Below are 15466 nucleotides of genomic sequence, written 5' to 3'. Positions count from 1 at the left end.
TTCAGCACACTTCTTATCCTGGGTGGAAGCAACATGCACCACGTGCTCACCAGCACAAATGGAGCCTACAGATACAAAGACTCCATATGTTGAGATGTAAGAGGTTTAAAGCAACTACACGAATCCAACCTTTGTGGAACATACACTTTGGTGGCTAAGCAGGGGCATCTCTGCTGGCCTGCAAGAGACTTGGAAGTCATGCGGGCATCCCAATTGTTTACCTGCATTTAACAGTGAAGCCGTTTTAGTGCTGTTCCTTTTCTCCTTGATAGGGTGATTGTTTTGTGGTGATTGCTGGTCAGTAAGATCCCTAATTAATCCAGCAGAAGTGAGACAGGAATGGCTGAGACTACAGCTGCATCTTCCATTTCCCTCCCTTAGGCAGTGCAGAAGGGGCTTGAACAGAATGCATTTATAATATGCCTCAGCTCCACCTGTCCCAGCTCACCTCTCCTCCAAAACAGAGTCCCACTAGCATTTGATTTTGTATGATAGGTCAGGTCAGAGTAAGGAAGTATCAGAGCTTCAAATGGAACAGGGACTGAAAGGCTACTTATGAGCTGCTTTTCAGCAATTCAGATATAAACCATCTCACCACAGCACTAACAATAAAAATCCAGTTCACAGACATATTATCAGGATTGTGCAAAGGCAACCCCTTAAGTACAGCACATTAAAAATTAGCTTGGAAAGATGGATCCCTGGACTGATTCAGTCCAACAGCTTTGAAAGGAAATCTGCATGATACACTTTTATATTTTTCTCTTAATTTCCTGCCTTATTACAGTCTTCCCCACATCCTACAATTCTACCTTATGCTGTGCCTGACAGATGTGGAAGCAGATAAATTCCTCTTATCGCATCACGTCTCCAAGCTCTGGGACACAGCTGCAGCCAGCACTAAGGAGATGGGGAATTTTTAAACAAAACCAGGGAGCGGTGTGCAAACCAAAGCATGGGACAGCTGAAGATAATCAAGCGGCTGAATGTCCTCTTTTGGCTTATTTCATTTATCTCTAATTCCTTCACTTATCCTTGCTACTATTTTCCTCATTTCAGCACCAAAACCTCCTTCCCTGTTTCCAATTTGACCTAATAGTGGTGGAAACCTTGTTTCATTCAAAGGGGAGCACAGGAAGGCAGCTCCCACCTCACCGTTCCCCTGACAACTGTGAACAAAGAGCAAACTGTCAGTGAGAGTCTATAGTGCCAGAGTTACTGGAGAAGGCACTGAGGTCCTTTAAATAAGGAAAAAAAACCCAACAGGAAGATGCCTCTGTAGCTATAGGCTTGCAGCACAACACCCGCATCCCTCTATCATCAAAAGGAGAGGGTATATAAACTGCATTTGGAGTCATACACTGTGATCTTAATGCATAGATGGTATTTAGCATATGCCTATATCCCTGAAAGCAGCAGGGGCTTCTCCACCTTTATTCAGTGCTGGTTGATTCACAGTTGCTGTCTTGTCACTCCTGCACTTCACACATTGGGTTTGCCACCCTGCAAGAGAAAGGAACTGCAACTTTGTGACCTGCTCTCACAGATGAAGAGGAGCTGACATGATCAGACAGAAGCTTTATGTGTCCTACCTGCATCTGAGGGATCACCTAACACACGTATATTTATGTCTTTTTTCAGGGCTAGAAGAGGGAGAATGGCTTGAAAACCAAGTAAGTAATGATGCTTAATTCTCTGCCCTGATTGTTATCTTGAAGAATTCCCATCAGTGTCACTCTTGGACATCCAGAGACCTATACTTGCCCCAAGGGCCAGGATATGCACAGAAGATTTCAAGATCTGGAAGAGAGCCAAACCAGAAAGCCTCCTTAAGTTTGTAAGCCCTCAGGCAGAAAAAGGCTGGACACAGCTGCTGCGGATTCACATAGCTAGAAAGGAACTGTAGAGCAAGCAGAGTCCAACCCCCAAGCTGCCTGTTTCCACTGCAGCCAGCTAAAACACAGCTGGAATTTGTGAGGTGTGTGCATTGATAATTGGAGACTCACTGTACTATTTCTGAGCATGAAGTGAAATGCCTTCATATTGCTTCTATGATGACTACATGTAAGAGATACAGAACACAGTACTGCCATCATTTCCTTCCTCTAATTTGAGAGGCCAGTCATGTGATTTTGTTACACCATACCCACCCCCTCCACAAAAAAAGGTTTAAGTACAGTTGGTTTGTGATACAGCAGGTTCCTTACCAACTACCTTGGAAATTTTCATGTTAAAAGCAGCACACACAACCCCTTGTTAATGTCTGTCCTCTTCAGGGAGGGAAGAGAAAGGAAAAGGCATTTTCAAGGCTGTATGCAAAATACATTCTTCAAGACAGAAAATTTCTCATCCTCCCATGGTTTAATGATTGCTGGAGGGGAATGCCATGTCTTCTGAAAGGTCAGTATATCTGTGCCCACAATGTTTTGCCTAACAGCAGTATATTCACCTGCTCCTGCTGTCATGAGCATTCTTCAAACAACTCATTTTCTTTAGTTTTTCAAGTATGTTTTCCAGTCAAGCCCTTGTAGACTATGTTGAGGGTTTTAGTAACAATGCTTATCAGCATTTAGTTCTTGAAAGGACACATGTGCTTTCTTGGTCAAAAGGAAACTTCATGTCGGTGCAGGGCTCCCAAGACACACATCAGCATTCTCCTTCCCAACCATGATACTTTTTCATGAAGCCCCAAAGCACCAAAATTCTTCCAACTAAAAAAAGTTATAGAAGGCCAAGAAGTCTCAGTGAAAATCATGGGGAAAGTCACCAGAGCTTTAGGGAGGAGGAAGAGGATGAAAACATTTGGGTCCCACTTATAAATAATTTAAGACAGCCAAAAAATATCTGTACAAACACATGTATAAACAGAAAAAAATCTCATATTCCAGAGATGTTGAGAAATTCAGCGACCTCTTGGTGGTACAGGTGGAGGATAAAAGTCTTCACAGCTTACAGGCCTATAAAAAGACAGAGAATAAAAATGCATGTAAAAATAGTAGAAAATAGAGTTCTGGAACAACACATTGTATGCAATAACATCATATGTGAGAATACTGTACAAGCAATAGTCATACAAGAAGAAAAACAGGCTATCACTGATTCAGCAACAGAGCAAATGCCAAGCTGCCAAAGCCCTGTTCCTGTCAAAGCTATTTTTCTGCTCTTCATCTGCAGTAATTCTACTATTACTGTGAAGAGATGCTAGAATACTTAGTTGGAGTAAAACTTTGATAGTATGGTAGCTTTCTCCTGAAAATTGTATGAAAAGCAATAGGAAGAGATGAAAAGATTCTAAGTCTTTTTTCCAACAGACTACAGACAAATTCCAACTATATTCCTTGCCAGAGCCAAGCCAACATACAGAACTTGCTGCACCGACACAGTGGTAATTACTGCTTTAGCAGTTGGAGAATTTTATTAGTATCTGTACTGAGATAACTTTCTGGGGCTTGGACTTCACAGACTTGCACTGGTTGGCCTGTTTGGAATGTTTACAAGTTACTTAAGTTTGTGGTGCCGTGCATGAACCTCAGTGACAGCACTGCAGCAGGAATGTTACCAACTAGGAAACTGATTCCTCCAGGTATTACAGATGAGAAACAAGGATCTTACAATTCCTAACAGTGTGTGTTGGACAGATAAGAGTCTGGTAGATTTTGTTCAAAGACACACTTGCTTCCTGCCCTGCTGCCAGCCTCACTTTCTGTCCAAGGCTTCCATACGGATTCAGGGAAAACTCATTTTTGAGCTGCCTTTTAGCTTTACCTGCTTGCACCTCGAGGAGGCACTCTGGGAGGCCTTTCCGGGAAAGGCAGCCTCTCTGCTTGGTGGGCAACTGGGCTGCGGCTTCTAGTTGTTTCTGGGACTTCATTGTCCTACAAAACAAAGAGAAGTGTTTACAGACCAGCAAGATTTGGTTCTTGCTAGCTTCACGACAGAAGTGGCTACATTCTTCCATTTCTGCAAATGCAGTACCATCTCTGAGCTCCTTTTTTTTGCATGAAAACAAAGCCATGTACTTAAGAACAGCAGTATATAGCAGAGGTGAGAGCTTACCTCACTGTCTCCTTCCATCCCACTGCTGACACTCAATATGCTCCGAGTGCTGGAGCGGTTACTTGCACTACCTAGAGTGAGTAAGCAAGACAAAACAAACTGATTATTAAATTCTGGTGATTTAACTGCAAATCACTAACTCAGGGCTCTTTTAACCTCATGCTTAACTCTTGCACACATAATTTAATGCTTCTTTAATTTATTTCCACTGTTATTTTTCACACGTTCAGGATCCAAAGAGCAGCACTTCATACAACGCAAACCGCAGGGCCACGCTATTCAATTATGCTTTCTTTCTCCCCTATCTAGATCCAGTCTTCTGTTAAATACTCACAAGCATGGTTTAACTGAAAAGATCTGGTGCCAATAACACCTGGCAAGTCAGGCAAATATTTTCACAGGGGTTGTACACCCAGCATTTATGTATATTTAAATTATCAGTCCCCATATCTTTAACAACTGCACGAAGGTAGACAGCTCTGAGCACTGTCACATATTTATTACTGGAATAAGTGACTGCTTGAGAGGTTATTGTTCCAAATAGATGCTTAGCACCTCCTCCCACAATAACCCTCACTCATTGCAAGAATGTTTCCTAGTCTGTTTCCAAGCTAAAATGACAAGTTTGTTCATACAACCTTTAGCAACCATCTATATGAACCCATTTAACTGTCATGGACTCAGAGGACGGATTGTTTTTGCAATCAGTCATGCCATCTCCAAAGGTGACAGCAACTCACTAACATATCCTACACTGTTATGGCTGGTTTCAGCCATAAACAGATAATGTTCTATAGGGCTGTGAAATACTGGGACACTAATATTCAGAAACCTCTACACTGAAATGGTAGCTAGAGGTTTTCTCCTAAGATGCAGCCCCCTCCCTACTAGCTTTCGTAACATAACTCTCTTTGTCAGCTGGTACAAACAGCAGCACTTAAGAGTGCTAAATACTGTGGTATGGTCCATTCTCACAGTCACACCATGAGAAAGAGCACCAGGCTGCACACAGAGAACTCTGCAGACTCTTAACATTTCTCTCACAACTGCTTGTATGCAAGTTACTGGTTCAGTCAGCTTCCTCTGGCACCTATTCTCGATGTGTGCCAGCTATATCTTGCCAAGTCAAAGGCAGTAATCTCACTGGGACTCAGTTTTCCTTTCAGAGGACCAAAATGATCCTAATGCTTTCTGCAAGAATTGCTCAGTCTGCAATAAGAGCAAGAATGCAGGGATTTAATTTGCACAAATTAAACCTAATGAAAACCAAAGATAATAAAAATGTGCTGACTGTCCAAGTCACTCAAGAGGTCCCACAGTTACCAATGAAAAATGCTGTCCTTTTTCTACAACAATCGAGGAAATGACATGTAGAGACTGGTTCCCAGCCTGAAATATGAATATGCCCTTCAGGCCAGAAGAGCACACAGCCTGCTGGCAGTCACAGCACGGGAGCATCCTTTTCAATGAGAGAGCAGCTGCCATCTACTTTTCAGAACTGCAGACAGGTGGTATGCCTTCCCCAAGAAGACTCAAGGGAATCTTTTGCTCAGCTTTCAGGTTCTCCTCCTGCAGAGATGCACACACAAGATGCCCAGACCACTTGATGTACACCTGGAGTTGCTTTTACAGTTTTGAGAACAGCCAGCCTGAGGCATGCAGGGTTTGGGGTGGCAGTGCCAGTGCTGGGATTCAGGAACAGAAGTCCTGTCCCCTGAGTTGACTCGAGGGTCAGGCTGGGGAAGTGTTTTCCATCCAGCTTTCCTGTAGAGAGGGTAACACTCAGGGCTTGCTTACTTGTTGTGCTGGATGTGCTTTCTGTTTTCCAGTCTCCTCGCTTTAACTCCTTTTTTGGTGGAAAAATGTTTTTCCTGGGGGTGTATTCATATATTCCACATTCTGGTCTCCCCGAAGTATTATGAGAACGTCGAATGGGTACTGTAATTTCTAAATCTGGAAGTGAAAATGAACAGCTCAGAAAGATCTATGCAAGGATCTATAGCCTCTGAGAGACAGTTTTGCACTTAAGAACAAAGTTAAACACAATCACATAAGGGCAATCATAACTATACATGAATGAATCAAGATGCACTCCGCAGATGTGGGCATATTTTCCTTGTCTGTGAAACTGAGGAGTAAAGAAACTTCCCTATGCTTTTGCCAACTGGCACATGGATGTGCATGTTAAAATATCACAGAAATACAATATACACAGACATATTTCTGCCTGAAGAGCCTATTAATATGGTTAGGTGCTTCATTACCAGACAATGTGTGAATCAGAGACTGTTACCTGCACTTTTGTCTTTTTTTTGCTTCTCCATTTGCCTCCTGGTTATGCTGTCTCGTAGACGTTTCAGATTTTCCTAGAAACATCACAAGGTATGTTTTTCAGGGCTTTGGCTAAAGGAGGATGAGCAGCTTTCTGACAAAACTAATATTATATTTCATCTAACTTTGCAGCCAAGCTGTAACAAAGCCTGCTAGACCTGGCTGAAGTCCAAACCATGTCAACAGGTTTTAATCTATTCCCTTCAGAAACCCATGTGTGCCTTTCAGAAGCCAAGATTTTTTAGATGATCATTGTATATGTTAAGGTCAAGTTCACACACTCAGCTGCAGATAAGCAGCACACTGGGTGTAGAACTCCCTCTATTTTCTGTTTTCACTGTGACATTGGCACAGAAACAAGACCCACAATCAACTAAACTAACTGCAAAGTCCTTTCTGTACTAATAAACAGGTAATTCTGACTGCAGGGACAGAAAAGGCTGCCACACATCCCAGAGCGTGAGGGACAACTCAAAGAATTCAGGACATCCCCACTGAAGCAAGAGGGGACACCTGGAAATGTAACTGGGAGCAAAGTCTCTTCACCATTGTGTGGCAGCATACTGCACCTTACAGTATGAAAAGGTGGGTAGAAAAAAGACAACTTTTTTCAGTAGGGAAATATGTACATATCTGAAAGGAAATATGGTGGAATCAGTGGAAAAGCAAGTGAAGCAATTGCTGTACCATGAAGCAAGATTTGAAGCAGAGACTTTGAAAGCTGCTCATGGGATGGGGCACAGAGCATACCACTTCATCTCTTCTACAGACAACTACTAAAGTAGCACTGTGTTCTTCACTGACAGGAGAAGGGATTCCTCTGACTGTTTCTGGGTAGAGAAGACCCTTCCAAGTGAGAATGAGGAGGAGAAAAGCCTTGACTTTGTTCTGACAGCTTCCAAAACAATGTCACACACTGGAGGCCGGCACCTCAAGTGTAAGAGCAGACTGCCACAGCACGAACAAAAGGCTCCAAAAGAAGCAAGCAGTGGGTTTAAAGAGGGAGCCTCTGACTTGAGAATGAAAATTTTAAACTGTGACTGCTAGTTACATCAGTCATTATGTTGCTGCTGCCAACAAAATGACTCCCTCATTCAGTTAAGCCACCCAAACACCCTGCTTTTACTAATGACTGTTGCTAGACCTTGCCCAGCTGCAAAGAACAGTCCTGGAGCCATCAACAAACACCCAGGGAGGGATCAGACCATCTACCAGCTAGGACTTCTCAGCCAACACACCATCTGGGACACAGTCTTCACTGATCTGAAATGGATGAGAACTGACAAGCTACATGTTCATCCCAGAAGTCCCCTGCCAGCAGGTAGCTGCTAGGTGACCTCTGGAAAGGTAATTTAGCCAACTGGATTTGGTCCAATTCGTAGTGCACAGATCTCCAAAAACTAACAGTACTACTGCAAGACAATCAGATCTGCATAACAGCTACCTGCTTGCTGCTGCCTGGGAACAGCCCCTCCATGTCAGGAGAGAACTCTGCTAGTTAGCAGAGTTAGCAGACAGCAGCCTTCCTGCTCCAACTGGGAAAGAAATGTACCTGCACTGAAACAGCTTGTGATATAACCTAGAGAGACAGATGTATTTCTTAAACAGTAGAGTAAGTCTGTACCTGTTGGAACCGGAATGATTCCGATCTCTTTTTCTGATTCAGTTGCCACTCCTTAAAATGAAGTACAGCTTCATCCACAGTGAGTATGCCCATTTTCACTTGCTCCTGTAATGTAATCAGCTGCCGTTGGCCTGGGGTTTTCATTCCAGCAAATGGATCATATATGCTTGATTGAGACAGGTCCCTTACAGGCCTGACTATTGTCTCTGAAGAGAGAACACCATCAAAAGTATTATTGAACTTGTGGCATCTGCCTTCCTCACTGAATAGAAAGAGCTCAAGCACCCTTGATATAGCAGAGATTAAAAAAAAAATTATCAATATTACAGACTGAATGTTTTCTAAGAAGTGTTTTGTTCTTAGGCCATCCTGCTACTCGTTAAGGCTAAAAGCCCAGCTGAGAGGTAGCCTTGTACACAGATATTTCCCAGAGATAATCTCTGTTCTTAAAAACATAATTTAAGTGAACATCACAAAATGTATTCCTTGAAGTGCTCAGCTTTCTCAGCAATCCACAAAACAGAGCTTTCACCTTGGCAGTCACAAACCTAGACTCTTCCTAGGTAATTTGTACAGCATAAGTCCAGAAATTGAAAACTCATTCTACTGATGCTGGCATTTTGTAACTCATTTGTAACATAAAGAGGAGTTCCCAACACATGAGATAAAAGCTTAGATGTGGTACCTGGCACTCTGATAGTGCACAGGATAAGAAGTGAAAGTATGAGGACAGAGTTTTGGAGATGCAGAGAGCAATGGCAATCAGTTCACTAAAAGTGAAATCATGGGAAATAATGATTAACAAGGAGTGGCTATATACAGAACATTAAAAGTGGGACATCATTTGCATGAAGTAATATGGTTCACACCATAAAAAAGGACTTCAATGACCATTATGATCCTGACTGAGGATAAACTCCAAGACAGGGGATACATGTAGAGTAATGATAAAAGGATATAGTTATAAAAGTTTCCAATGTCACGATGTCAAAAAGGTTGGGTCATTCATAAAGGACTATTATCCCCAGAGCTTTGTAAAATAGTCTATTCTGTCATATTTCACACAAATGAAGCTATCTCAGCAGATCTGCTTTTGGATTACTGGAAGGATTTTCAGAGTGAACTTCTGACTTACCTTTCTTAATCCTTCCTCTAGGGACATAAAGATTCTCAGGTCTTTGAGCTTTCTGTGCAAAAACTGCAAAACAAACATTCTTTAGATACTGAAATACATCTCATGAAGAGAGAAATAGCAAGGATGAATATGGGAAGCACACACAATTTTGCAGTGCATTACAGCTTCCGTTCCCCTACTAAGTCCATTGAAGAAAACAAAGATCTGTACAGAAGAATTCCCTTTCTATCGACCTCAAAGACTTTAGCCCAGTCACCTCTAAAAGAAATCTGGACATGCTCTCCCCACAGTCCTGTCATGGGAGGAGGGAGAAGTCACTGAAATTACTCTCTCACATGGTACTGTGGTTCTTGTGAGAATGTTTGTGAAATAAGACCAAGATTTCCAAAACTGCCTAGCAAACTAAGAGGCACAATCTTCTGCAATTTCAATTAAACCCCATCTCAGAGGGAGATCATGTCCTATATAAATGTGATTGAATCAATGATACTATTACAGAGCAGCAATGTCTCAATTTATTAGCTTGATTGCGTCCTTATAATATCAGGATCTTTCCTATTTAGTTGGATTTGTTTATACCATTTGGGGGTAATCTGTCATCCTACTTCTTTCATTAAGAGCAAGCTCAGGCCACGATCTTGAGATACAATATCTCCATATTTTCAGAGTAGACAGAAGATGAAAAACATATGAAATTGGATCCCAAAGGTGGTCCAACTCCAGAGTCAAATAATACAGGGATATCAAAAAGCTTAGGCTTTCTTAGCATTTATTTGGCAACTGAAGCCCATGTCAATGCCATACTGCAGTTGACTAGTCTACAATTCCACTGGTACCCAACTCACTTTTGGAGATGTACAGCTCATTGTCTGGCTGTGGAGAACTAGACTCTGGTCTTGGAACAGGAACTGGAGGTCTGTTAGCCATTTCCTGTGGAAAAGTATCTTGTTCCACTGGGTAGTATACATCTTCACCACATGGCTCGTAAACTCCTTCCTCTGAATCTGGCACATCCATGCTACCGCCTACAACAGAGTACAGTTTGTAAGAATAACAACCTGGTCACTTCACTGAACACTGGATCCCTCCAGATGCATTATGTACCACATTCTTACCAAGCTGGCCATGTCACAGGCAAAAGCATCCAGTTCTGCAGTGACTTTAGTGTGCCAAAGCCCTTCAGGACAGGACTTGACTTGATAAAGTCATGAACATCTAGTAGCATGTAACTGTTTGCCACTAAACCTGTACCACCTGTTTTGGTGAAGAAATAGTGAAAAACCTCCTAACTCTTTTTAAGAACTTGAAGAACAATTAGTTTAATTAATTCCAGTTAATTGACATACTATAATAGTTAACAAATCAAACAGAGCACTGGTTTCCAAAAGCTATTTATGATAGTCTACAAAGTACTAAAGAGAATTGTTCCTTTGTCTGAAGCAAGCAAACAGTGGGGACTATCTCCTATCCTTAAGAGATGAACAAGAAATCTCAAATTCTATTTAATTGCTGTAACTGTGCTGCTGCCATCCCTCCCTCCAAACAGGTCTTACCTTCTAAAAACCTGCGGAGCATGGAGTCTTTTGTAGTTAAAGAAACTTCATCTCCAGCAACTGGAGTGTCTGGTTTGGACTGAAGCATCTCTACATCTGAAAAAAAAAATCAGAATTATGAACCTGTTAATTATATCCTTAAATGTGTGGAACAATGTAATATAATATAATATAATAAACTGATGTGGTATTTCTGACTGGACCTTTGGTTTGTGGTGACAATCAAAGAAGAAACTGGGCAACTGACCAGACATTTTCCTCAAAAAAGGCTTCTGAGTTGCCATGTTCAGTCCACTCTGCACAAATCTTTTCCAGCTGCCTGATGCTTACACTTGAGGGTGACTAACACTGCTTGAGAAGTTCTGACAAGGCTTCAAGCAGGCACCAAGTATTGGTTACTATTGAGAGTATGTCGGGCAGATTAAAGTTTTGGCCTCTGCACAGGGCTCCCGAGAGGAAGCCTGCAATTTTGCAAGGCAAGACATTAAAGGCAATTTTCCCATGACCCAGAAAATAGTGTTTGTTTCATTTATTAGCTAAAAGTCAAAACAGTTGGCTGAGTTAATTAGTTAGACTGGAAGGTGTTTAGGGGGTCAGATGATAATCCAGTATCGAGGAAGGAGTGACAGCAAACAGTAATTCAGTGTTTCACATGAAGAATTCCAATTTTTTTAAAAAAAGGGTCAACCTCACTGTAACCCTAAAACTAATCCTAAAACTAAAATTAAATGTTAGGCAACCATGCTGCTAATGATATTAAAAACAAGACTGATTACTAAGTGAATTGTTGAGGCATATCTATTACTGTGCCATAATTCTATTGCTATATAAACTAGATGGTTTGGGTTACATGCGAGAATATGAAATATTTTTATAAATGTATTTTTATATTTTCTAATATTTCTTATTACTTTCCTGCAAAGCTGCGATTATGAAAAAGCAATAAGAATATGTCAGCAAGATTTTGTGTTTGTTTTTTTTCTTTTTTTTTTTTTAAATCACCAATTGTCAAAGGACTCACTAACAGTCATATGAATGCACTCAACCTAGATTTAACTGCACAGGAATACCTCCAGCATAGCTACGGCACTACTGCATGCTGTGTGGACTAACCACACCAGCAGCTTCTTAAGAGCTCTGCTGTCTGTGCCTCGTTGCATGCTGCTGGAGCTAATCTCCTCACCATCAACTAAATACAAAGTTCATGTAAGTGTCACTGCATTACATGAAAGCACAGATTTGACATTTGAGCATGCTAAAGAATCAGCACTATAGACCTGAAGTTTTCTGTAGAGCGATTTTTCCACCTTACAGCCACCTTGATTATTTTTAACATAGCTTTTAGAAATGAACCTGTAGCAAACACCGACCCAGAGGAAAGCCACTTCTTTATGGGTTTGCGGGCAGAACAGGACAGGTGTGCAAAGTTCCTTTCATTCTCTGTGTAGGAAACAGTATCTTCCCAGTTATGGCTGTGCTCCACAGGATTACTAAACCATCAGTGCAGAGTATTGCAGGTTTTGCTTTCTATCACATAGTAGAGTTAAATTAATCAGCTAACTAGTTCTCCTCAGAAGACAAGATTGCCACCTCGCTACCTTCTTGAACACAGGCCTGTTGCATACAGAGGAGACCTAACACCTCATCCATATACCATAACTGAAAAGAAGTTCTCCAATTTGTAAGTGACACCACCTTCTCCACTTGCTGCGAAAACAGGCCAGTGAGACAGAAGTGACAAGAAGGTGGCACACACAAACGGGTATTACAGGAAAGGTCACCAGATTTTCCTGAGGCTACTAGGGAAAGTTGGTCTGAAGGATTAGCAGGAAGAGGGTTAAGCAGTTCCTAGAAATCAGAATTTAGTAGCTAAAAGATATTTATTCAGAGTTTCAGTTTCCCTTTGCAGGTTTAAAGCTTCAGAAGGGAGCTCAACCAACCTGCAAACAGACATACAGAAGATGAATTATGACCTATAGACCCTTCACAACAGCTAAAATATCCATGTGTGGGAACCCTTTAGAAAGTAGGATCACCCTTCCCCCCGTAAACATTTGTAAACACTAGATGCCAGGTATTCCTGCACACAAAGCAAGCTACCTCTTTACAGAGACCAGTCCTTCATTATGCAAGACAAAAGATTCAATGCGTTGGCATAAATCACAACTCAGAACTTTATAAGCAGTTATATTTTTGTGCACAGTTATCTCAGCTTGCTTAAGGATGACAAGGTTACTGTTTCTTGCATTAACTAAGGCAAAAATAAAAATCAATGAGAACAGTGCTGAAAGTTTGGTCTCAAGAGAATAACATGGTGGAGGAGGGAGGGAGTATGCAAGAAAGTAGAATAAGGGCATCACAACTTATTCACATATGAACTAACATCTATTCTTTAGGTGTTAGAGGTCTGCAAATTACAGGACAATGGACTTTAGTCAGCTGAAACTCTCTAGGTTAAAGGATTAAATCTCTGCATGAAACTCACACTATACAGAGTCTGAGTGTCCACACAGTTCATTAATATAGAAACACTGTTATGAGTCCAGATGTTTCAACCAGCTCTCAGCTACTGTCAGTGTCAGACCTTGGACAGTGGGAATTCAGCCTAACTCTCTCCCTAAGTAAAACAGCATAACACCACACACAAACCAGACTGTTTAATCTTCACACAAATCAAACAGGTTTTCAGCACTTTGAAGAGGCCTTGCTCTCAGAGTTCCTCCTGTGCTCAACTGCAGCCTACTCAAAATACTGTTTTGCAAAAATCAGCAGGAGGTGCTGGTGAAAGGAAAGCAGAACAAGGAAAGCACTTTATCTGATGCTGTAGTTCCTAGTACCAGTCCGATATGGTGGAGGCAACCCTCCCCTTTTGCTGTTCAGCTACTGTGTGACTCAGCTAAATGACATTTACCTGCAACCTGCACAAACCTGAAGCAAATTCTGGAAAATTATATTTAACTGTACAGGTATTTTAAAAGTGTAGTAAGAGTGAAGCATGAGGGAAGTGCTCTTCTGAGGAAGGAACAATCAGATTAATGATAAAAAATTATAGAAGGCAATTCAAATTCATTAATAAAGAATGGCAATTTAGGTATAGCAAGAGCTAGTAAGGTCCTACTGATGTGCTTAGGAATACTTTATGACCTACACTGCTCAGGGCATTATATCAGGGCATTAAGACCTACCTGGGAAAGAATGCTCCCCTTCAGAGGAGGGGAGGCAGTGTTCTGTAGATGAACAAAACCTTTTCCATTTTTTTAAGTTCTGTCAATTATTCCAAACCTTAAAGGCACAACTAGCAATGCAACACAGGTGTGTGCAACTTAAGCAGTGTCAGTTCAAGCAAAACTGGGCCCTTGCACAGCTTCTGCACTCTCTCTGAAAATGTTTTCCCAAGACCAAATGCAGAGAGAAAAAAAATATAAAATTGCATTGAAAAATCAGAAGTGTGAAGAAAAATACAACAAAACACTCTGGTATCCAAGTATTTGCTACTACTTTTAACTCATTACAATGGCTCCAGTCCTGTGTTACCTTATTCTCAAACCAGTTCCTGCCAGACAAATTGACCCTCGGGTATCTGCCCTTCCTTTGATCAGTCTCTGAAAAGCTGAGGTGGAAGCCTGCCTTGACCACAATAAATAGGCACACTGCCACAGTATGGCTACACTTAAAATAAACCAGGTATTGTCCTCTATGCCACAGTCATATCTATTCACATAAGAGTAATTATTAGAGAAAGTACCTCAGTAGAAGTTAATTATGATTTCCTAGTGAGCTTTTCATCCTCACAAACCTTTAAGTCAGTACAAAAGCTTGAATCCTTCATTTGTGATGGCAGTTCTAAACCAGCCAGCACTCCCATTAATTTCAGTGGGGCTTTGCCTGTGTATTGTTTGTGTTCTAAATAGTAATGAAACACTTTTAACTTTGAGAGAAACAATCTAAGTGTCAAGAACTGTGCCAATTTAAACTTACCTGTTACAATACAGGTAGTTTTTAAGCACTTTTCAGGCAAGCTGTAAATATGCTTCAGGCAAAGACTAACAGACTACATAAGAAAAACAGAGAATTTCAATAAAAGACTCCTGAGTAGAAGGCAGCAGAGCTTTGTGTGCAGAGGCAACATACTAGAACTCCAGAAAAAGCGGGAGAGGCTTTTCAGAGTCCAGTTCCAAAGTGATAAATTACAGGGAGCTTGATTTGCATACATGAAAGAAAGGAATATCCCCTGCATAGTTTCTGGGAGATATGGGCATTTCAGGGCTTGAAGAAGACAAGTTGGGCTTAGTAGTTTTAAGCATGCTTTTTCCCCCTGCACAGGCTTCCTCAATCAACTCCATTCAGCTGTGTACTGATTGCAGGCAGAGCTTGCAAACATCTAGAAACTCACCCCCATTACTGCAAACAACAGCAGCTTTGTTTCTTACAAGTCCAACCCGACTTACTGCTTATCTCCACCTGAAGGCAGAATAGCAGAATAATCCTGGTTTTGGCAGCAAAATTATCCCTGCAGCGACCAAACAAAACTTTGCAGAGAAGAATCTATGATTTCAGGCAAAGAACTGACAGAGTCTTCTGGACTCAATAATCAAGGAAAATGTGTTTTATAGTATCATGTAATCTAAAAGAGGAGAAAAACAGCCCAGGACCAATACAGCCTATAAGCAAAAGTGCTTCAGAAAGAAAACTTTTCCCTGGAGGGAGCACACTTAAAACCTGCAGAAACACTAGAAGTCCTTATGGAGGTACTTAAATTATAAGAGG

General features: G+C 41.3%; 1 protein-coding gene and 1 long non-coding RNA gene across 6 annotated transcripts in view; one reads left to right on the top strand and one right to left on the bottom strand.

Moving 5' to 3' along the window:
• Positions 1–1906: 1906 nt before the first annotated feature.
• LOC113975711 lies at positions 1907–8103 on the top strand. Its single transcript, XR_003536896.1, has 3 exons — positions 1907–1978; positions 6800–6972; positions 7194–8103. It is a non-coding gene; the product is annotated as an uncharacterized LOC113975711 (long non-coding RNA).
• Positions 1938–15466, bottom strand: part of PIK3AP1 (phosphoinositide-3-kinase adaptor protein 1) — a 43262-nt gene continuing 29733 nt past the window's right edge. For all 5 annotated transcript variants that reach the window (XM_027700013.1, XM_027700014.1, XM_027700015.1 and 2 more), the window contains 9 exons: positions 10700–10795; positions 9992–10171; positions 9147–9209; positions 8012–8217; positions 6350–6422; positions 5854–6009; positions 4057–4127; positions 3766–3875; positions 1938–2957 (listed from right to left, as the gene is read on the bottom strand). In XM_027700013.1, coding sequence (XP_027555814.1) covers positions 2903–2957; positions 3766–3875; positions 4057–4127; positions 5854–6009; positions 6350–6422; positions 8012–8217; positions 9147–9209; positions 9992–10171; positions 10700–10795 — 1010 coding nt within the window. In that variant the 3' untranslated portion in view covers positions 1938–2902. The remainder of the gene's footprint in view (positions 2958–3765; positions 3876–4056; positions 4128–5853; positions 6010–6349; positions 6423–8011; positions 8218–9146; positions 9210–9991; positions 10172–10699; positions 10796–15466) is intronic.

This window comes from Neopelma chrysocephalum, unplaced genomic scaffold (assembly GCF_003984885.1).
Source record: "Neopelma chrysocephalum unplaced genomic scaffold, ASM398488v2 Primary Assembly neopelma1_143, whole genome shotgun sequence".
Taxonomy (NCBI): Eukaryota; Metazoa; Chordata; class Aves; order Passeriformes; family Pipridae; genus Neopelma; species Neopelma chrysocephalum.
This window is presented reverse-complemented; position numbering and strand designations above follow the sequence as displayed.